The 23,563-nt window shown below is 39.6% G+C and overlaps 1 protein-coding gene and 1 long non-coding RNA gene across 9 annotated transcripts in view; one reads left to right on the top strand and one right to left on the bottom strand.

Moving 5' to 3' along the window:
* The window catches only part of NAMPT (nicotinamide phosphoribosyltransferase), a 43,087-nt gene extending 40,067 nt beyond the window's left edge, over positions 1–3,020 (top strand). For 3 of the 4 annotated variants that reach the window (XM_084974667.1, XM_084974668.1, XM_021102257.2), the window contains exon 12: positions 49–3,020. In XM_084974667.1, the coding sequence (XP_084830793.1) occupies positions 49–159 (111 nt within the window). In that variant the 3' untranslated portion in view covers positions 160–3,020. 4 annotated transcript variants of the gene reach the window in all.
* LOC110255500 (uncharacterized) overlaps positions 1–23,563 on the bottom strand; it is a 125,559-nt gene that overhangs the window by 8,526 nt on the left and 93,470 nt on the right. For 2 of the 5 annotated variants that reach the window (XR_014816118.1, XR_014816115.1), the window contains exons 2-3: positions 7,118–7,290; positions 6,656–6,796 (exon numbers count right to left, since the gene is read on the bottom strand). This is a non-coding gene — a long non-coding RNA (uncharacterized LOC110255500). Of the gene's footprint in view, positions 1–5,613; positions 5,728–6,655; positions 6,797–7,117; positions 7,457–23,563 lie in introns of those variants that run through there. The other 3 variants (XR_014816116.1, XR_014816117.1, XR_014816119.1) reach the window with 3 other exon arrangements.

Raw genomic sequence — 23,563 nt, 5'->3', positions numbered from 1 at the left:
TTTCACTTGATAGTCTGGTTTAATCATTAAATTTTAATATTTGTGCAGGATCTTCTCCATACTGTCTTCAAGAATGGAAAGGTGACAAAAAGCTATTCATTTGATGAAGTAAGAAAAAACGCACAGCTGAATATTGAACTGGAAGCAGCACCTCATTAGGCTTTGTTTTATGACTGGATGTGTGTGTGTGTGTGTACCTGCGTGTGCTTGGGTGTGTGTTTACGTGCATGCATGCACGTATACACCTGTGTGTGTGAGTATGTAATGCATAATGTTTATTGTACAGATGTGTGGGGTTTCTTTGTGTTTTATGACACATTACAGCCAAATTATTTGTTGGTTTATGGACATACTACCCTTTCATTTTTTTGTTTGTTTTTTGTTTGTTTGTTTGGGGCCAGTGTTTAGGTGATCTCAAATTAGGAAATGCACTTAACCATGTAAAAGGTAATTGCTAAAGTAAGCTTTTTAGGGCCCTTTGCCAATAGATAGTAATTCAATCTGGTATTGATCTTTTCACAAACAGAACCAAGAAACTTTTATATATATAACTCAAGATCACATAAAACAGATTTGCATAAAATTATCATGATTGCTTTATGTTTATATTTAACTTGTATTTTTGTACAAACAAGATTGTGTAAGATATATTTAAAGTTTCAGTGATTTAACAGTCTTTCCAACTTTTCATGATTTTTATGAGCACAGACTTTCAAGAAAATACTTGAAAATAATTACATTGCCTTTTGTCCATTAATCAGCAAATAAAACATGGCCTTAACAAAGTTGTTTGTGTTATTGTACAATTTGAAATTTATGTCAGGACATACCCAATAGAAATTACGAAACCTCACTGCCCCTTGTAGAATATGTATGAATCATTCTACCTTAAAGAAAGTAACGGTTCTTACTGGAATGTCTAGGCACTGTACAGTGATTTTACATGTTGGTCATTGTATTGTACCAGTGAAATGCCAAATTTGAAAGGCCTGTACTATGATTTTATATGTCAGATATTGCCTGTGGCTCTAATATGCACCTCAAGATTTTAAGGAGATTTTTAGAGAGAATTTCTGCTTACACTATAGAATATATACATAAAATGTAAAATATTGACAGAAATGGAAGTAGTGTATTTTAAAGTAACTACACTTCTGAATTTATTTTTCCTATTCTATAGTTGATATGACTTAAATGAATTCCTGGAATGGGTAGTGAGTGTACTTATTTTAAATGTTTTGATTCTGTTATATTTTTCATTAAGTTTTTCAAAAATTAAAGTGGATATTAAATTTTATGGATATCATTTTTTAAATTGACTCCTTCAATAAATAATACTCAAGGAAGTTCTTAAATGAAGATAAATTTTCCCTAATGAAAAGCATGGTGACATGAGTTTGAATAGAAGAATCTTAACCAGCAATAGAAAGTTGGCTAAATTCCAAGTGTTCAATATCAACATGTCCTGTTGCAATTGAACTGTATGCTCTAAGTCTGTCATCACCACTTCTGACTAGAGGCCAAGGGGTTTTTAAGATTATTCCTTTATATTTCAGTCTGTTCTTCTAAGGCAGGGATTGGCCAGCTATCGCCCAAAGGCCAAATTTAGACTACTCTTTTTTTGTAAACACACTTTGTCTAGGACTGCTTTCTCACAACAGCAGCAGAAACTGAGTCATTGCAGTAGTGATGCTGTGGCCCACAAAGCCTGAACTGTTTATTTTCTGGCCCTTTACAGAAAAGTGTGTTGTCCCCTGTTGTTAGACAAGGAGTATACCTTAATGCGGACTTTTTATCTCTTGTCTTTTCTCACTTAAGAATCTGATATTGGAAGACTATTTAGAAAAGTTATAACAACATGACGTTAAAAGTAAAATTTTAAAAATTGAAAAGCCACAAATCATCTATCCTAAACAGTAATATCAAAAAGTATTTATCACTAGAGTAATCTAATTAGAGGTGAGTTATTGCTAGTAAACCTCATTTATAAGCATACAGGTGTTTGAAGATGATTCTAAGTACTTGTTTAATGAGAACAGTAGGCATCCTTCACACTTTTGAGTAAGAGTTTTCATCCTGTAACCCATGGTAGAAAATAATTTTAAGCTTATTTCTTTTTTAAATGGGTCCCAGTAAAGAGTAGCAGTATGAGACCACACCTTTCTTCACAAAATGTGCTAAGGGGCTGCTAGAGAAACAAAAGAAACTTAGAGTAACAATTTTGATAACTACCTATAATATTCATTTTGTTTAAACATTGGAATTATACTACAGGTAATATTCTTTGTACTGCATGAATTTCAGCAGTTTCAGAGTATCTACAGGAGTTTTATTTTAAAACTTTTAGTGAATGCTAAAATCTGTACATTAGTATATGGCCACAGATTGGGGGGATGGAATGATTAATTCTGTTAGCTTCTAGCCCTTTGGAACTGATTAATCCTAAATTTCCATCAAACATTTAGTATTTGGCCATTCCCATTCCGAGTAGCAACTGGTTAACACAGATGTCACATAGAAATCTGCTGTGTCACCTTAAATCAGCCTAACTCTTCCAGACAAGCAAATGACATGTATGGGTTTGCTTAAGTCATTAGCTTTGCAGTTGACATTATTTAGTCCCTCTCAACTCATACTATCATGAACTATTTGTATTTTAAATAGAAGAGAGGAGTTGTGTGTTAAGGCTCTTTATTTATACTCTATACTTAAAATGGTTTTAATGATATCCCTTATTTCCCTTTTGAAATAAATTGTTATGAAAAGTATTTTATAATGAAATCCATCTTGGGAAACTAGAAAGAGAAAAATGGCAAGGTAATTGTTTTGTTTGCCATAATTCAGAATTCAAACTTAACAAGTATTTTGTAGTTTTACATTCCTTTTTAACCCATTCAGTGGAGAATGTCAGCTTTTCTCCCAAGATGTATGTTAAATCAATTCTAATATGTATTCAGCATCAAAGATAAACATGTAATAAACACGGAAATAAAGTTTAGCTCTCTTAGTGAACTGTGAAACTTGACTGTGTGCTTCAAATAATGGCATTTCCAGAGTGACCTTTTCTAGGTATTCTTCCAGTTCAAAGAAATAGAACGAGAGGGAGAAACATCAAGGATGACTCTCATTTCCTGCCTTGTGCATGATATGAATGTCAGTGCCTCTTATTTAGAGAGGACACTCTAGGGAGATCAGATCACAATCCCTCGGATAAGATGAGATGCCTTCGAAACATTTAAATGTGGATTTTAGGTAGCTGGTGAGAGCTGAGTATGAATGTGATTATATAGAGATGGTCAGGAGAGACACAAGGGAGGCTACTTCTCTGTGGAGAGTCTACAGTATTTCCTGTTTTTGGAAATAAAGTTCTATTGGAACAGAGCCATGCCGGTCAGTTTAATAACTGTCCATGGCTGCTGTCATGCTACAGTGGTAGAATAGTTGTGACAGACCTTGTAGTCTGCAAAGCCTAGAATAACTTACTGTATGGCTCTTTAGAGGAAAAAAAAGGTGCCAACTTCTGATGAAAAGAGAAGCCAGAGCCAAACCATGGACACTCTCAAAAGTTAAGTGGCATCATATAAGCAGACAGAGGAGACTGAAAGCAGTAGCTAAAGAAAGGAAAAACGGGAGGCAGAAAATCCTGAAAGCCCAGGGAAGGGTGTTCTTCTGCACAGGTGTTGAATACTGCTGAAAGGCCACGCAGAGTGAGGGCCGTAAAAGCATGGATTGGATGGAGACATCCCTTCCAGGTGGACGAGGAGGTGGATGTCAGTAGGAAGCTACCTACACAACTCCCCATCTGGAGGGGTTGAGGAGAGAACGTTCCAAGGGTGTCTCCCTTTCCCTTTGTAGTTACAGCTTTCTTTCTGAGGACCCAGAAAGGGGGAAGTTCAAGACCAGAGAGGCCAAGGGATGGGTATGGTGTCAGCTTCCAAGGAAGGAGGAGGATGGGTACAAAGCACTAGTGGAAGGACAGGGTTTTAGATGGGAGGGGGTGTTTTTATTCTAACAGAAAGGCTTAGCAGACATGGCTCGGATCCCACGTTGCCATGGCTGTGGCGTGGGCCAGCAGCTACAGCTCCGCTTCTGCCCCTAGCCTGGGAACCTCAATGTGCTGTGGGTGCGGCTCTAAAAAGACAAGAAAAATAAATAAAAGCTTAGAAGCTAGGCAGGCTTTGGTTTTCTCCGTGAAATTTGAGACCAGGAAGGAGTATTGAAAACGGAGGTTTTAAAATAGTTATTGTGGAGAGTAAAGTGACCAGTGTTCTGTGTGGGACTGCAGAACAGTGTGAAGAACCCAGCTATTTGGTGATTGAGGATTTATTGTGAAAATTTGTCTCGTGTGGTTTTCATTTTGTTCCCCTCCCTAGTAACACCCTGCTGCCTGGGTACAGACACAGAAAAGGGAGATACTTGGGATTTTGCCAGAGACGTCTGTTAGAACAAAGGATGATAACTGAACAATTCCTGAAATTGAGCTGTTGAAAAATGGTCCTGCTCTATCTAAACTGAGTAAGTAAGGACATGAAGGCAGCACCACATGTTGGGAAGACAGGAGAGAGCTCGATGGAAGTGTGATGACAGCTCGGATTCATTGGGAGTTGTTGAACAAGCAGGTTTGGACAACCTAACACTAGCCCGAGACCAGGACGCTTGGATTCATGATCTGAGAGGAGCAGGTTCGTGGTGTAATACTTTCCAAGGCATGAACTTGCAGTGACTAAATGAAGTAAAAAGACTGCTGGAGACAAAACAAGGTCAAGAAAACTCAAAAGAGACAAGTGGGCTGGGCGGGTGGACGTTAAAATCATCCAGAATTGTAAGTGGAGAGGAAAACTAAGGTGCCAAAATGCTCAGTGAATGAAGGGAAGGGACCAGGAGGTCCCCAGAAGGCAGCAGCAAAGAGGGGTGTGAGCCTGAAAGGGATCAGGCAGTGAAGATGCTGAGCCAGGCAGGCCTGCAAGAAGAGGAGCGCTGCCTCTTGGAAAGGTCGAGCCTGCAGGGATAAGCAACAAAACGATTAAAAAGTGCTCTGTGCACTGCCAGAGGCTTGATGTCCTTTACCAGGTGCTCAAGCAGTATTTATTGACTTAATGAATGGATGGAATGAAGGAATAATCTAGATTAAAATTTTACTGGTTGTATCAGTTTGCTACAAACATCCCTTTCGCCGACAGAGGCCCAAGCATTCAAGCCTTTACATGTTTTTGAATTTTTGTTTCGTTTTGAATGTTTTACAATTTACACTTTTTTAAAGAAATCAGCCAAAGCATTCTGTGCTAATTAAACAGTTACCTGTTCCTCAGGTTTTCAGGCTCTTCCCACCTCATCTTAAATTATTATTCAAAAAGCTTCTCCAATTATTATCTTTTCCCCCAGGGACTCTATTTGGTTGACAGTTCTTCATGCTATTAAAACTTACTTAAGTTACTCCAGCAGAGAGTAATATGTTCTTAAATAGAATTTTAGAATCATTGAAATGAGCAACTTCACCAAAACATTCTTTAACATGAAAATGGGTCCTTAATAATGAGAGTCTTGCCTGCCTGCTGGCACATGGGCTGACCAACCCCTCAGCTTACTGGCACATAGGACTCTTGGAGACTTAACTGGTCTAATTCACAAGAGACCTGAGGCTTTTACCACTTTTCAGGGATCATGCTGTTCTCTGGGTGAGTAGAGCAAGCTGCCAACTGACTTTTCTACCAGTTTGTAACATGATCTCTGAAAAAAAAAAAAAAAACCCGCAGTTTTAGTTTACATTGATTTATGCTCATCCCCAAGAAAAGAAGCATCTTTCTTAGGTTGGCAACAAAATACGATTAAAAAATTCAGTTATCCTGACACACACACACACACCCTTTTTTTTTAATTCTGGAATTGCCTACTGAACTGTTAACTTCTTTGACTTAAACTAGGGAAGACGTTCTTTAGTTTTTACGAAGATGGATCCGCTGTTGTGCTTGGGAGCCCTCCTGATGGACTGGATACAAGTTTCCTTCTCATTAGGTTTTCTTGGGTAGCCTGAAGATTTCTACCAGATTGCTTTCTGAGCCTGGGAAAAAAAACAACTCTTCTTTTCAATCTCTCCCTTTCTGTACCTTCCTCCTCAGCCAATAAACAAGCATGTTCCTGTGTCTCCCACCCTTAAAAAAAAGTATCTCCCTTAATAACAGCAGCTCTGGTCTCCCTTCTCCCATTCATATCCAGACTCTGAACGCTCTTCACATTTCCTGACTCACTTCCAGTTCATCTCCCATCTGGTTCCCAGCCCTTATTAAACAAAACAGGCCCCTTAATTGTCAGATGAATATGTTGGGTTCTTACCTTACCGGAGGATCTCACCCGTGTTTGCCACTGTGCATAGTTCATTCCTTGAAACTACTTCATCTTTTATGAGGTAGTGTCTTGGGGGCTTTCTCTTTCTGGGGCTCTTCTTCACACACTTAGCTTCTACATGTTGTCATGTCTTACCCAGCTCCATCTTTATCTTGGCTGACTTCAGCAAGTCACATGGCCTCAGCCATCACCTATTTACCTCCATGCATTTATATCTCTAGCCCAGACTTTTTGACTTATGAAAAATTCCCACCCAGATACCCACTCAGATGCAACAAGTCCAAACTCATCCTGTTCCTTCTGATTGTCTTACCTCGCTTAGGGGTTAAGCCAACCACCCAAGTGGGATTGCCGTCTCCATCATCCCACACATGGCTTCCTGGCGATTCACCTACTAAATAATATTATATTCTCACTTCTCTCCAGCTCCCTTTTCAGGCACATAAATCTTTTCCTGAAACAATACAACAAGTATCTAACTAGATACCCATCCTTAGCCCCCTTCCACGTTCCAGCCTGCTACCAAAGTGCTGTAACAGAATCTCATAGTTTCAGTCCCCTGCTTACAGCCTTTGGTGTTCTCTTTAGCGTAATGCTCAGAATCCAGCCTAATTCACAAACCCCTTCCTGATCTGGCCCCTGCCACACGGCCCCTTGTTTTCTGCACCAGCATCCACTGACACACAGCCACGCATGTGCACACACATCCCACTATTTCCCTACCCTTTCCTTGCTTTTGGTGACCCCTCAAGCAGAGGTCACAAAAATGACTTACCTTTGGCTAACTCATCCTAGGTGGGTAGGTGATAACACCTCCAAGAATCATGCAACAACTCACTTGCCATCTCCAGGAGTTCCCTGGTAGCTCAGCAGGTTGATGATCCAGCACTGTCGCTGCTGTGGCTCGGGTTGCTCCTGGGGTATGGTTCAGTCCCTGCCCAGGAACTTCTGCATGCCACAGGTATAACCAAAAAAAGAATAAGAAAAAAATGAAAAAAATGCAAATCTAAAAATACTACAAATTCTGACCATTTTGTCACTTGCCACCTCCACCCCAAGTGCCCTTCCTCTGGCCTCCATAGGTATTGAGTGTATTTCTTTTTTTTTTTTTTTTTTTTGGTCTTTTTGCCATTTTTTGGGCCACTCCCATGGCATATGGAGGTTCCCAGGCTAGGGGTCAAATCGGAGCTGTTGCCACCGGCCTACACCACAGCTCACAGCAATGCAGGATCCTTAAACCACTGAGCAAGGCCAGGGATCGAACTTGCAACCTCATGGTTCCTAGTCAGATTCGTTAACCACTGAGCCATGATGGGAACTCCCTCGAGTGTATTTCTAAAACGGTGTTTAAAATCCATGGTCTGTGCCCTGTACAAGGCAATACAAAATGGTGTTTGACTCATCTGTGTCACCTGCATTCCATACAAAGTAGACATTCAAAGGTTTGTTGAATAAATGTCATTAAGATGATTTTTCTAGTGTTTTGGTATCCTCTGTAGTACTAATACCCTGAACACTTCAATGTTAAAAAAAGTAAAACATTTTAATACTTTTTAAAAAATAGGATAGCTTGTGTGTGTGTGTGTGTGTGTGTGTGTGTGTGTGTGTGTGTTTTAAGCCACCCCGCAGCTTGTGGAGTTCCCAGGCCAGGGATCAGATCTGAGCCACAGCTGCAGTCTGAGCTGCAGGCTGCAGCAACAGTGGATATGTAACCCACTGTGCTGGGCCAGGGATCAAACCTATGGCCCACTGCTCCCAAGATGCCATCAATCCCACTGCACCACAGCAGGAACTCCAAGAAGGATAACTTTTTCAAAGCATCTTCACATACTGCTGTCTTCTTGAAAAACCCATACAATAAATTCAAGAAGTGTTTCATCAAAATACAGATTAGAAAACTAACATACAAAGAACATATATTATTTGCCTAAGATTTCCTTGTATGTACATCAGAAGTTCATAGCTTTCCTTGGGTCTTAGACCTCTGAGAATTTGCTTAAAACTATGGACCCTCTTCACAGAAAAATTCTCATTTGCAAACAAAACAATTTGTAGGTAACTTAAGGAAGCTGCTCCACAGACCACAGGCAGACCTCGGCAATATTGCAGGTTTGGTTCCAGGCCAAATCAAAAAAAGCACGCATTGCAATAAAAGTGAGTCACAAATTTTTTGGTTTCCTGGTACACACAGAAGTTATGTTCACACTGTACCGTAGTTTTTAAAATGTGCATTATGTCTAAAAAAACAATGTACATACTTCAATTTAAAAATGTTTTATTGCAGAGTTCCCATCGTGGCACAGTAGTTAACGAATCCAACTAAGAACCATGAGGTTGTAGGTTCAATCCCTGGCCTTGCTCAGTGGGTTAAAGATCCGGCATTGCTGTGAGCTGTGGTGCTGGTTGCAGACACGGCTTGGATCCCGAGTTGCTGTGGCTCTGGCATAGGCCGGTGGCTACAGCTCTGATTCTACCCCTAGACTGGGAACCTCCATATGCCATGGGAGTAGCCCAAAAAATGGCAAAAAGACAAAAAATAAATAAATAAAAATGTTTTATTGCTAAGTGCTAACCATTATCTGATAACTGAGGCTTGCCACAAACCTTCAACTTGTAAAAAACACGGTATCTAATAAGTGCAATAAAGGGAAATGCAATAAAGTGAGATCCGCCTGTAATTACAAAGCAGAGATTAGAATTCAGGGTGCACTCTACCAAATGCCCTTCCCTCTCTTTGAAATTCTGGTGAAATTCACTAGAAATTTTAAGATTTTAATCTCCTTAAATTGTTTTGGAACAAGGCAAAGTAAATAAATTTCATTTTAATTCAGCTCTCAAAGGGTTCTAGAGTCTTGGCTGATGCAGGTTCCAAAACTGGTGGCTCTCTTAAATGCCTCCTTACAGATGGAGGAACTCAATCTTCTGTGCAAACCAGCAACACCAAACTTTGGACATAAGCTTGCTTTATAGGTTATACTTTACTAGATGATTTCCAACCACCTTCACACAACAAAAACTAATAAATAACTTTTTAAGTGTTGAACTAACAGGATGGTAAGAAATTACTAGGTCAACAATCATGTGAAAATGTGCAGGTAGGTTCAAGGCAAGCCCACAGTTACAACTTCTTAAAGATTTTTCTTTACTTGGTCTGCCAGAGTTAAAGCAACTTTTCTTGCAGTGCCCTAGAGGGGTAGGGGTGGGTTTACAGTGGTTCATTCTCACTCTGATGTAGCCCTTTGCAGGGCCTGCTTTGTGGAGGGTCTTTGATTTCTGTTCCATGACCTGTCAGGCCCTAAAAATTGAAGCTCATCATCCCTAGGTTTGGTAGATACCCCAGGAAAAAGTACCTTCAGTGCTTAGGCTCTCTATCCTGGGTCCCATTTTCTGACACTACCACATCTGTCCGTTTGAAATGTAGGTGAAATAGGACAGCTAGAGTTCCCTAAATGCCTAAGAGTGCAGATCCTCTCTGAAAGGTTAGTTTCATGCTAAACCTCAAAGACTCCCTCAAATAATGTTCTACGGAAAATGAGCAGCTCATCAAGTAATCACACAAGGAAACGACACCGTGAATGACAGTGACAGAAAGAGAATCCTAAAGTTTCAGGTACTAAAATAATGACACATTATAAAATAGGCTTCATATGTTTTTTAAAAATAAAATAGCTTGAAAATATCTGGAGGGAATATGAATTTTTCAAATGACGTAACAGATTTGAAAAAGAGATTAATAATTTATTTAACTAGAAAGTACAGGAAGTGAAATTAACAATCAGATTAGAAAGCCATAGAAGGAACCAAAGGGAAGACAAGTCAGAAGGAATTATTCGGAATACAGCACAAAACACATGGACAAAATCAGGAAGAAATTAAGCAACATGGAAGATGGACAGGGCCTGAAGTCTAATCAGAGCTATAGAAGAAGAGGAAAGAAAATGGGTTACAGGCTACATTTCAAGGGATAGGGACTCAGGATTTACCTGAACCGAAACAATGTAACAAGAGAAAGATTAAAGAAGCTCAATGAATCCCAAGCAAGATAAACTTTAAAAATCCACACCCAGGCATGTTATAGTGAAACCGCAAATCAACAATAGCACACTAACTGTCTTAAAAACAGTCAGAGGAAAAAAGATTGCATTCTAAGGAAAGACTGACAGCTGAATTCTCAGCAGTGGAAGCCAGGAGACAACACAACATCCTAAAATAACTGCCAACATAGAAGTCTATTCCCGTGAAAAATATTTTTCAAGAAGGAAAATAAAGACATTTTCAGATCACCGAATATGGAAAAGTTACCACCAGCATACCTTCACTAAAGAAAATTCTAAATGATGAAAGAGTTAAGAGCCATAAAAGTGGTAAATACACATGGGGAAACTAAACAAAATTGACTGTGAAACAATGATGTCTTATGGATTTAAATTAAACCATATTTAAAATCTACCAGGAGAGCATAAGTCAGGAGTAAGGTAAATGGAATTTAAAGTGTTCTAAGGCACTAATTGTTAAGAGGAGGTTAAATTTATTGACCAGTTTTAGACTGTGGTAAGTATGTATGCTGAATTAATAGGAAGAGGAACAAAGTATGTTACTTTCAAACTAACAGGAAGAGGTCAATTTTTTAAAAGGTAGCCAGAAATGAGAGAAAAGAAAACAAAAACATGTGGGACAAGTAGCAAAAAATAAGATACATGCCACATACATCCAATACATATATACGTAAATAATGCATAATTATATCCTACACACCCACACATATGCACACAATCCGTTAAAAGACAGAATGGTTTTTTTAATCCAACTATTTGCTGCTTATAACACAGCTGAAACATAAGATGCTTAAAGGTTGAAAATATTTTTTAAATTAACAATTTACTGAAAATAATTGCTATTTTCTTTTAAATCAGAGAACTGACGTGCTTGGGATTTCTGACCAAAGCAAGCTGAAAGTACACATGACGTCACTGGGCCCCAGTCGGGTGCCAGCAAAGTGTGGCACTCACAAGGAACAGAGCCTTCCAGCTCCAGGCTTTGGGGATAATATGTGCCTCCAGCAAAGAGCTCTCTGTCTCCCCTCAGATGATGATGATGCCAGGGGAAGCTGCATTTGGGAATGTCAGGGGACACTTTACTGCAGGAAAAGTGGCATCTGCTGTTCTTTTTGTTTGTTTGTTTTCTGAGCCCCTTTACTTCCAATTTTTATATTTTTCACCTCCACTCTCTCTTTGAGCAGGGTTTACAGGCATCCCCCTTTGTATCAGTAGGTGGAGCAGGAGAGGGAGAGGGGGGAGAATTACTTGTGGGGCTTTTCCAAACCACATACATGTATCATGTACCATATATTTACTCCTTGAACATATGATACATGATGTGTGCCTGGATATGACAGTGAAAAGGGCTTGGGTAGTTGGATAAACCACCAGAGAATTTGTAAATACCCATCATCTCTTGTTGAGAATCACTGCTCTATGTAAACCACTACCCACATATTGATAAGGGACTTCACTCCTAAGTGCTTTACAAACCTCTTTACCTCTATTTTCAACCTTCACCAGCAGGGTCCTCCTTTTCTGCCTAGAGAACAAGGCATGGTGAAAGATGGCCAAAAATGGTTCTCTGAGGTTTCCACAACTTGTCACCACCCTAACTAACCTGCCTAAGGAAGGAAAGGTCATGGTATTTTTCCTACAGGGAGCAAAGAAGAGAATGACTTATCTCAGGAAAAAGGACACGTTTCATATCACTCCAGGCTCTACAAATCTAGTAACATGTTCTTTTGCAATTGAAATAAAAGCAAAAATAAACAAGAGGGATCTAATCAAATGTGGAAGCTTCTGCACAGCAATAGAAACCATAAACAAAACAAAAAGACAACCTATGGGCTAGGAGAAAATATTTGCAAATGATGCAATTGACAAGGAATTCATTTCCAAAAAAAAAACCTAACAACCCATTCAAAAAATGGATAGAAGAACTAAATAGTCATTTCTCCAAAGAAGACATTCAGATGTTCACTACGCAAAGAAAAGATGCTCGACATTGCTATTAGAAAAGAGAAAATCAACACCACAATGAGGTATCATTTCAAACCAGTCAAAAGAGCCATCATCAAAAAATCTAAAATAGGAGAGGACTCAATGGGTTAAGAACCCAAAGTAGTCTCCATGAGGATGTGGGTTTGATCTCTGGCCTTGCTCAATGGGTTAAGGATCTGGTGTTGCTGCATGCTGTGGCACAGATTGCACATGAGGCTTGGATCTGATGTTGCTGTGGCTGTGGTGCAGACCGGCAGCTGCAGCTCTAATTCAGTCCCTGGCCTAGGAACTTTGATACGCCACAGGTGCGTCTACAAAAAAAAAAATTTTTTTAAGTCTACAAATAAATGCTTGAGAGGGTGTGGAGAAAAGGGAACCCTCCTACATTTTTGTTGGGAATGTAAATTGGTGCCACTACTGCAGAAAACAGCATGGAAGTTCCCCGAAAAAACTAGAGTTCTGTATGATCCAGCAGTTCCACTCCTGGACATATATCCAGAGAAAATTCCAATTCAAAAAGATACATGCACCCCAATGTTCAGAGCAGCACTATTTACAATAACCAAGACAAGGAAGGAACATAAATGTCCACTGACAGAGGAATGGATAAAGAAGAGGTGGTATATATACACAATGGAATACCACTTAGCCATAAAAAAGAATGAAGTAATGCCATTTGCAGCAACATGGATGGACCTAGAGATTCTCATACTAAGTGAAGTAACTCAGAAAGAGAAAGAAAAATATCACATGTCACTTACATGTGGAATCTAAAAAAAAATGATACAAATGAACTTATTTTCAAAACAGAAACAGACTCACAAGCAGAGAAAACAAACTTACGGGAGTCCCCACCATGGCTCAGTGGTTAATGAATCTGACTAGCATCCATGAAGACGCAGGTTCGATCCCTGGCCTTGCTCAGTGGGTTAAGGATCCAGCGTTGCTGTGAGCTGTGGCATAGGCCAGCAGCTATAGCTCCAATTCAACCACTAGCCTGGAAACCTCCATATGCCGTGGGTGCGGCCCTAAGAACCAAAAAAAAAAAAAAAAAAGAAAAGAAAAGAAACTTAGAGTTACCAAAGGGATGGAGGAGAAGGGATAATTTGGGAGTTTGGGATTAGCAGATACATTCTATTATATATAAAATAGATAACCAACAGAGGCCTACTGTATAGCCCAGGGAACTATACTCAATATCTTATAGTAACCTATAAGAGAAAAGAATCTGAAAAAGAATAGATTTATATATATAACTGAATCACTTTGCTGTACACCCAAAATTAGCAAAGCCTTGTAAATCGACTATACTTCAATTTAAAAAAAAAAATGTCTTTTTTCTCCTCTTCACATATGGTAACCTGGAAAAAAATAAACCTCTAAGGAGGCTTCTGGCAACCAATTCCAGGTACAAAAAAGTTCTAGGTCTACACTTTTTTGCTATCTATGTTCTCCACAAGGGGCAAGTATTGCTGTTATTTTCAAGAAATGACAACAAACACTGTCTATAAATGGAATTAACAAGTGCTGGCCTCATCAGCCAAGACAGTGAGGTGCCCAGGGACTCTCTGGAAATGAGTTGTTCCCACTGCTGGAGGTGGCTGAGGAGAGCTTTCTGCTATTGTGAGCCAGTAGGCCATTGACAAAACTGAGGATCCCATAACTAAAAAGCAACATAATTTAGCATTGTGTATGTATGTGTACAAATGTGTATTATACACACACACACACACACAGAAAGGGAGAAATAACCCACCCTCTCAGCTACTCTTGAAACTAGGAACAGAGAAAAAAATAACAGGTACTACAAAGAGTTTAAAAAGCTATTGCAGGAGTTCCTGTCGTGGCGCAGTGGTTAGCGAATCCGACTAGGAACCATGAGGTTGCGGGTTCGGTCCCTGCCCTTGCTCAGTGGGTTAACGATCCAGCGTTGCCGTGAGCTGTGGTGTAGGTTGCAGACACGGCTTGGATTCCGAGTTGCTGTGGCTCTGGTGTAGGCCAGTGGCTACAGCTCTAGTTCGACCCCTAGCCTGGGAACTTTCATATGCCACAGGAGTGGCCCTAGAAAAGGCAAAAAGACCGAAAAAAAAAAAAAAAAAAAAACCGATTGCAATCCTATATTATGCCCAGGGACACATTACATCTTAATAGGCAAAAAATATAACTCATTAGATAAAATTATTTGAGAGTTCCCACTATGATGCAGTGGATTAAGGATCCAGTGTTGTTTCTTAGGCAGCACAGGTTCAATCCCTGGCCTTGCACAGTGGGTTAAGGATCTGGGGTTAGTGCAGCAGTGATGTAGGTCGAAGCTGCAGCTCAGAGTCCATCCCTGGCCTAGGAACTTCCATATGCTATGGCTATGGCCAAAAAAAGGGAAAAAACCCAAAACTATTCCTTTGGCAGGTCCTTATCTGTTTCTTCACTAGAAACCATGCAATGGGACAGCAGGAACAATGCCTAACCTTTTAGCCACACATCCTCAAGACCTAAGCTGGGACCTTGGTCCAAAAGAAAATCCAACAAATACTGCTGGGAGACTGGTACTTCAAAAGCCTACAACTCTCACCTCTACCTCCCATCACACCCCAGCTATGTCTCATCCTCCACCTGCCTCTCCTACTCCGTGCCCCCAGGTCCTCATTGCCTGGAGCCAAATACTGCTGCTTTTTAAGGCAAAAAAGGGTCAACCATTCAAGCAGCCTTCATGCATCTGCATCTTGTGGGAAATTCCAGATTAGAATTTCCATCTGCTTTGGCCAAAAAAAAAAAAAAAAGTCAAATTAGATAATTTCCCCCAAAGAACCCCAAACTACTATAAAGAGTATAAAGATCTCCTCAGGAATTCACTGGTCAGAAGCATGAACTCCCAGGACAGTCAGAACTCCCTAAATATACAACATCTCATCCTCCTGACCATAATTTTTGCTTGTTTGTTTTCACTTTTTGACCACAGTCTTCAGTAAGAAACACATTTCATACTGCAACCCAGTCACACTGTACCCCAGTCACAAAAATATACATGTCACTGGGACCCTTACTTGGTGCAGTGCCCTTTAACACTGACACATCTGTTCTGTTTGGTTTTATTCTACTCTACTGGGGTTTTTTTTAAATGCTGGTTGTAGCCCACGAAATTGATGTCTTGAGCCACTAAATGGTCATGACCTTCAGTTGAAAAACACTAGCCTAAACTGACCCAGCTCAGTGTCACCCACCTACCCCAGACCTTTTATTCACAAGATCAAAGTTCTCCAAGAAGCCCCATGTCCAGTGGCCTCCTGAGCAAACCTAGGGCTGCCAATTATAATGAGTTTCAGGAATGCAGCAAGTAAAAAGCTTTTACCCTGTGCCATGTCCTGTGTGATAAAGAAATGAACAATTATGCTTGCCAACTCTGTGCGAGGCATGCTAGGTACTTTGCATGACTGGCTTTCCTTAATCCCCTCACCAGTTCTCTCTGGTAGTCATCATTCCCACTTTAGAAATGAGACAACTGATGAAAACAAATAGAAAGTAACAAGCTGGTAAGGAACCAAGTGAGATTTCCAGCCAGAGCTGTGTGACTCTATAAGCCACCATGCTCGTCTTCCTGACAGCACTGCATCAGCCAGAATGAAGTCTTTCCTTCCTTGCCGTATCCCTGTGTCTGTCCACATGCAGCATCTCACTCCAGATCTGGCCTTCTATCACTTCCCCCAGGAAGGCCCCTCTAAGAGCCACTATCTACCAACATCTAGATACACAATCGGCACTGTATTTTTCTATGAGGCTCTACAGTGCTTGATTATCACATGTGCAATTTGTGTGCAGTATGGGTGCGTGTGAATGTGTGTATGTTTATTGCTCTTCTCTGCTGCCAAAATCATACACCTGCTTTCCATAAATAGGCACCTGCAGTTCTTAGAGCCATATGTCAGATTCCACGATTCTTTTTTTCTGGTACCTCATCTGACCCAGCTACTTGAGAATGACTAGCTTGAGCATTTCCAGCTATTTTTAGTTCCTTCTGACGCTGACCTATGCTGTTCACCAAGGAGCTGGTAGGAACTGGAAGGGCTGTATCAACCTTAACAAAACAACTTCTCAGGCAGCTGACTGCCTGCAGCTTTGGGACAAGGGATGAAATTAAGAAATCTTAAGTGCAGAGCTTTCCAAATGGGGAAGGAAAGGGCAGACAATCCCAACTGTCCACCAGCAATCCAGATTGCCACCTCAGCCAGCTCAGGCTGTGGGAGAAAAGAGAGCAAAGAATATAAGAAGAAGGTGAAGGCAACCTAACAAATCTACAACCAACCGACTCTTAAGAGCAAAACCCTGAAAAGAACCAGAGGTGGGCTCTCCTCCATGACCTCCTCAAGCTTTCCTCAAAGGTCTTCCAGAGTACATGGTACCCTGGGACTTGGAGAAGCACCCTGAACTCACACCCTGGTAAAGGGGGGTGATCCTACTAAGGCAAATTCCTTTGGTTGGGGTGTGTCCTTCTTCAGAGTGGAATACTAAAAGCCATCTCACTGCCCAGGTGCCAATTCAGCACATATCCTGATCCAACCTCACTTCAAAATTTTTTTCCATATCCACTGGTTTAAGAATATACAGAGTGTAGATATATAGAGATATATGGAGTAGCTACGTGAATATGCAGAATATTCAAAGAGAGGGAAAGAAACCATACCTGATAATTTCTAAGAGACCCATATTAGGAATGATAATTAGCACTTTAAGAAAAAAAAAACTGTTTTTCAGTTCTATTTTATGAATTTACACATCTGCCCAAAGAAGTTCCAGCCCAAAAGAACAAATCAGTCAAGTCATTTGAACCAGTACTTTCGTCTTGATTTAAGTAGACTAAAAGGAACTAGTTTCACAGTCTTCATCTGTTTTTCAGATTAATATGAGATAGATAACAGCATTCTATAGTACAGCAAATGATTCCTTTTTGTTTTCATAAATTATCACAGATCTGAAGATGTGTATGTCTGTGTTAAGGGCTAGCACTTTTTCAAAAGTTTTTGATATTTAAATAACCCATCTATCTACGAGCAAATTTCTCATAGCATTTATTTAAATAGCATCTATTCCAAACAAAATTTTAGCACTATCAGTGAGCTGATTCCTATGATAAAATATCATAAGCGAGAAAGAATTAATTTTCACCCCATTCTAAATGAAACCCAAATTTCACTGTTTACAATATATTTCATTACACCTAAAAATAAGAGTTTAATATCATCAAATATCTAATCAATGTGCAAATTTCCTCAATTGTCCTATAATTCTTAAAAGTCTATTCAAAGCACACATGGAACATGCTCCAGGACAGATCACACGCTAAACCATAAAACAAGTCTTAATAAATTTAAGAAGACTGAAATCATGTCAAGCATCTTTTGTGACCACAGAGGTATGAAACTAGAAATCAGTTACAAGAAGAAAACCAGCAAATTCATAAATATGTAGAGATTAAACAGTATGCTACTGAACCAATGGTTCAAAGAAATCAAAAGCAAAATAAAAAATATTGTGAGACAAATGAAAATTGAAGTAACAACTGATCAGTACTTATAGGATGCAGAAAAAGCAGTTCTAAGGAAGTTCTTAGTGATAAATGCCTATATTAAGAAACAAGAAAATTTTCAAATGAACAACCTAACTTTAAACTTTAATGAATTAGAAAAGAATCATAAACTATGCTCAAAGTTAGTAGAAGGAAGGAACAACAAAGATCAGAGCAGAAGTGAGTGAATGAGAGACCAAACAGACACACAACACACACAATAGAAGGGGTCAATGAAACCAAGCTAGTTTTTTGAAAAGCTAAGTGAAAGAGACACACTTTTAGCCAAACTCATCAAGAAAAGAGAGGATTGATATAAAATCCAAAAATGAAAAAGGAGACACTATAACTGATAACCATAGACATACAAAGGATAGTGAGACTACTATGAACAATTACATGCCAACAAATTGGACAACCTAGAAGAAATGGATAAATTGCTAAAAACACACAACATATCAAGACTGAATCAGCAAAGGATAGAAAATATGAATCAAATATTACTAGGAAGATATTGGAAATGATGATCAAAAATATCCCAACAAAAAAAGTCCAGGACTAGATGGCTTCACTGATGAATTCTGACAAACACTTAAAGAAAAAATAACACCTATCCTTCTCAAACACACCCCAAAAAACAGAATAGGAGGGAATAATTCCAAACTTATTTTATGGAGTTCCCGTCGTGGCACAGTGGTTAACGAATCCGACTAGGAACCATGAAGTTCGGGGTTCAATCCCTGGCCTTGCTCAATGGGTTGAGGATCCAGCGTTGCCTTGAACTGTGGTGTAGGTTGCAGACACGGCTTGGATCCCAAGTTGCTGTGGCTCTGGTGTAGGCCAGCAGCTACAGCTCTGATTAGACCCCTAGTCTGGGAACCTCCATATGCCACAGGAGCGGCCCTAGAAAAGGCAAAAAGACAAAAATTTTTTTTTTAATTAAAAAAACTTATTTTATCAAGCCAGCATTATTTTGATACCAAAACTAGACAAGAACACTACAAGAAAAGTATAGGCCAATATCTCTGATGAACACAGATGCAAAAATCCTCAGCATAATATTACCAAACCAAATTCAACAAAACATTAAAAAGATCATATGCCATGACCAAGTGGGATTTACTCTAGAGATACAAGGATGGTTAGACATTCACAAATTAATAAATGTGATATACTACCTTAACAAAATGAAGAATAAAAATCAAGTGATCATCTCAGTAGATGCAGAAAAAGCACCTAACAACGTCCTTTCATGATAAAAACTCATCAAAGTGGGTTTGGAGGGAAAATATCTTAACATAATAAAGACCATATATGATAAAACCATAGCTAATATCCTATGCAATGGTCAAAAAAGAAAAAAGAAAAAAACTTAAAGCTCTTCCTCCGTGATCAGGAACAAGATAAGGATGCCCACTCTCACAATTTTTACCCAGCATAGTAATGGAAATCCTAGCCAGAACCATTAGGTAAGAAAAGCCACCCAAATCAGGAAGGAAGTGAAACTGTCACTATTTGCAGATGACATGATATTTTACATGGAAAACCCTAAATATTTCATGGAGAAAATGTTAAAATAATACACTCATTAGAATTGCAAGATAGAAAAATTAATGTACAAAAATCAGTTGCGTTTCTATACACTAATAATGAACTATCAGGAAGGGAAAATCGGAAGACAATCCATTTAAAAGTACATCACAAAGAGTAAAATACCTAGTGATAAATTTAACCAAGGAAGTGAAAGACTGGAAACTATAAGACATTGATGAAAGAAATTGAAAAAGATACAAATAAAAGGAAAGGACATCATGCTCATGGATTGGAAGAATTATTATTGTTAAGATGGTCAATCTATAGATTCAATGTAATCACTATCAAAATTCAAATGGCATTTTTAATAGAAACAGAAAAATACTCCTAAAATTTGTATGTAATCACAAAACACTCAGAATATCAGATCAAGACTAAGAAAAAACAACAAAGACAGAAACAGCAAACTTCCTTCTTTTAAAAAAAATTATACTTGATTTACATTGTTGTGCCAATTTCTGCTATACAGCAAATTGACACATTTATAAATATATATTTATGTATATCTGTGTATGCATGTGTGTATATATGTAAAAATACACAAACACACACACATTCTTTTTTATATTCTTTTCCATCATGGTCTATCCAAGAAGACTGGAAATAGCTACTTGTGCTATAGAGTAGAATCTTGTTGTTTATGCTTTATAAATGTAGTAGTTTGCAGCTACTAATGCCAAACCCCTAGTCTATTCCACCCCCACCCTCCTTCCCCTTGGCAAACACAAGTCTGTTTTCTACATCCATGGGTCTGTTTTGTAGATGGGTTCATTCGTGCCATATTTTAGACTGCACATGTAAGTAATGTCATATGGCATTTATCTTTACCTGACTTACTTCACTTGGTATGATAATCTCTAGGTCCATCCATGTTGCTGCAAATGGCATTATTTCTTCATTTTTTTATGGCCGAGTAGTATTCCACTGTGTACATGTACCACATCTTCTTTATCCATTCCTCTGTTGATGGACATTTAGGTTGCTTCCACGTCCTGGCTATATCGTAAACAGTGCTTCTGTGAATCTTGGAGTGAACGTGTCTTTTCTGAATTAGAGTTTTCTCATCAACAGTGTAGGAGGCTTCCTTTTTCTCCATAGCCTCTCCAGCACTTGTTATTTGTAGACTTTTTAATGATGACCATTCCGACCTGTGTGAGGTGGTACCTTATTATAGTTTTGATTTTCATCTCTAGTTCTCTAACAATTAGTGATGTTGAGCATCTTTTCATGTGCCTATTGGCCATCCATGTATCTTCTTTGAAGAAATGTCTGCTAATGTTTTCTCCCCATTTTTTTGAATGAGTTGGGGTTTTTGTTTTTTTGTGTGTTTTTTTGTTTTGTTTTGTTTTGTTTTTTGGCTATTGAGCTTTATGAGCTGCATGTATATTCTGGAGATTAAACCTTTGTCAGTTATATCATTTGCAAATATTTTCTCCTACTCCATAGGTTGTCCTTTTGTTTTGTTTATGACTTCTTTTGCTGTGAGGGTGTGTTCTGACCTCACTGATTTACATGTGGCTGTCATCTTTCCCAACACTACTGGCTGAAGAGACTGTCATTTTTCCCCATTTTTATATTCTTAGAGGCATCACACATCCTAATTTAAAACCATATTATACAGAGGCTGGATCAAGATGGCAGAAGAGAAATAAATGAAGCTCCTTCGACAAATACATCAAAAATACATCTACATGTGGAACAATTCTCACAGAATACCTACTGAATTCTGGCAGATCTCATAAAACCAAAATTGCAAGAAAGATCACCATGTAACCAGGAAAAATGAAAGGGGGGGGGAATCAGACCTGTATCCCTGGGAGGGAGATATGAAAAATGGAAAGGTTTTCTCACCCTAGGAAGCCCCTGCATTGGCAAGGAGACTAGACAGGTCAGAAAGGGAGCTTCAGAGGCTAAGAGAAGAATGTGGCAGCCAACTTGCAGCAAGCACACCAGTGAGAGACCAGCACAGAGGGTCTGTGCCACATCCCTGCACTTCTTAGCTGGAGATGTACATCTGCTACAGTATGTGTTGCAGGGGTGGGAGGTGCCAGATGCTGAAGCTCTGGCTTCAGCAGACAGACCCATGGAGAGGACTCAAGTTGGCTGCTTGAAGACAGCTTGAAGGGGCTGGAGTGTGGTGCAAGCTGCAGCCAAAGGTGTGTACAGGAAGGGTGCTGTGTCTGCCATTGAGGCTCATTGTTAACATGCACAGTTGAAGAGAGGTGCAGAGCCCACCACAACAGCCTCATTCTTGACATGCTCACATGGCTCTGCTTCTGTGACTTCTGATATTTGCAAAAGTTGGTGAGCTGCCCACACCTGGAGGTGGGGCTGAAAACCAAGCTGATCCCCAAGGGCCGTGTGGCTTCAGAAGCAGGACTGAATTCTAATTCACCTCCCAGCAGCAGTGAGATTCACATATTTTTAACACTGCTGGCAGCTTTGTAAACTCAGTCCCTGTGAGACATATGAGTGGATTACAGGTGCTACTATGGCTAGGGTGGATCCATCAGCAGCAGCTGTTGGCTCTGTGGGTGCATGTGTGGCGGTAGGACTGGGGTCTAGGGTGACTCAGTAGCTCCCACGGCCCATACATATATGTGACTGCAGCAGTCCCAGGGCCTGACGTCAGCAGTTTTGCACTGAAAGATCTGTGCTAGTGGCTTTGTGAGCAAAGCACCTGACAGATACCAGGGCCAATTGTCTGAGTTTCCAAAGTTGAGGTAGAGCTGAGGACAAGTCAAATCAATGAACTTTGTGAGCCCATACAATGGGTGACAGGCAATAACACAGAGTAAACTCCTAGTGGACAGCTTCTGTGGAGGAATATTCAGTGTCTCCTCTCCCAGCAGGAGCACTCCCATTCCACCTACTTTGCACCACAGTTCAGAAGCAGATCTGGGAGTCTACTCCAACAACTGGGGAGCAGACCCTGCGCACAACATGGCTGCAATAACTGCAGCACAAAGAGGAAGCCCCACTCAACATCCAATGCAGAATATGGCCAGAACAACAATCAACCCCCTATCAAGGAGATACTGATTGGCACATATGGAGGAAAGATGAAACAGGCATCCATACTAAAAACAGCCCTTTGTAGCAAGAGAAAACAAAGAGTTAATTGCAAGGGAACCCCATAAGACTATAAGCTGATTTGTCTATAGAAATGCTACAGGCCATAAAGGAGTGGTAAGATATTTTCAAAGTTCTAAAAGAGAAAGTTCTGCAACCTAGAATACCTTACCCAGCAAGATTATCATTTGGAATAGGAGGAGAAATAAAGATTTTCTCAGACAAGCAAAAACTAAAAGAATACAGCAATTCTAAACCTATCCTAAAAGAAATATTGAAAGGTCTCCTCTAAAGAGAAAAGAAGCAAGAAGAAATAGGAAGGAGAAAATCAAAACTGAAACATAATCACTTAAGTAAGCAAGTATACAGATCATTAAAACAGAAATTACAAGAAAGTGGAGGTAGCAATACTCATATCAGATAAACTAGACTTTAAAACACAGGCCATAAAGAAAGATAAACACCATATAATGGTAAAAGGATTAATACAGGAAAAGGATATTATACTAGATAACATATATGCACCTAATATAGGAGCACCCAAATACATGAAACAAATACTAACTGACATAAGGGGAGAAATTGACATGAGTAGAAGGGTAGTGGGAGACTTTAACACCCCACTCACATCAATGGACAGATATTCTAAACAGAAAATCAATAAGGCAACAGAAATCCTAAATGACATAACAGTTAGACTTAATTGATATTTTCAGGACATTACATCCCAAAAAACCCAGAATATACATTCTTTTCAAATGCATGTGAGACATTCTCTAGGACTGACCACATACGAGGACGCAAAACTATCCTCAGCAAATTTAGGAGTATAGAAATCATTTCAGGAGCTCCCATTATGGCTCAGCGGGTTAAGAACCTGACTAGCCAACATGAGGATGCAGGCCTTGCTCAGTGGGTTAAGGATCCAGCGTTGCCGTGAGCTGTGGTGTAGGTCACA

Source organism: Sus scrofa, chromosome 9, assembly GCF_054392235.1.
Source record: "Sus scrofa isolate SSC_HxYL_T2T_F1_AM1 chromosome 9, Sscrofa_HxYL_maternal_Yorkshire_Landrace_v2.0, whole genome shotgun sequence".
In the NCBI taxonomy this organism is placed as follows: Eukaryota; Metazoa; Chordata; class Mammalia; order Artiodactyla; family Suidae; genus Sus; species Sus scrofa.
The sequence above is the reverse complement of the archived record's forward strand: the minus strand, read 5'-3'. Positions and strand labels throughout refer to the sequence as shown.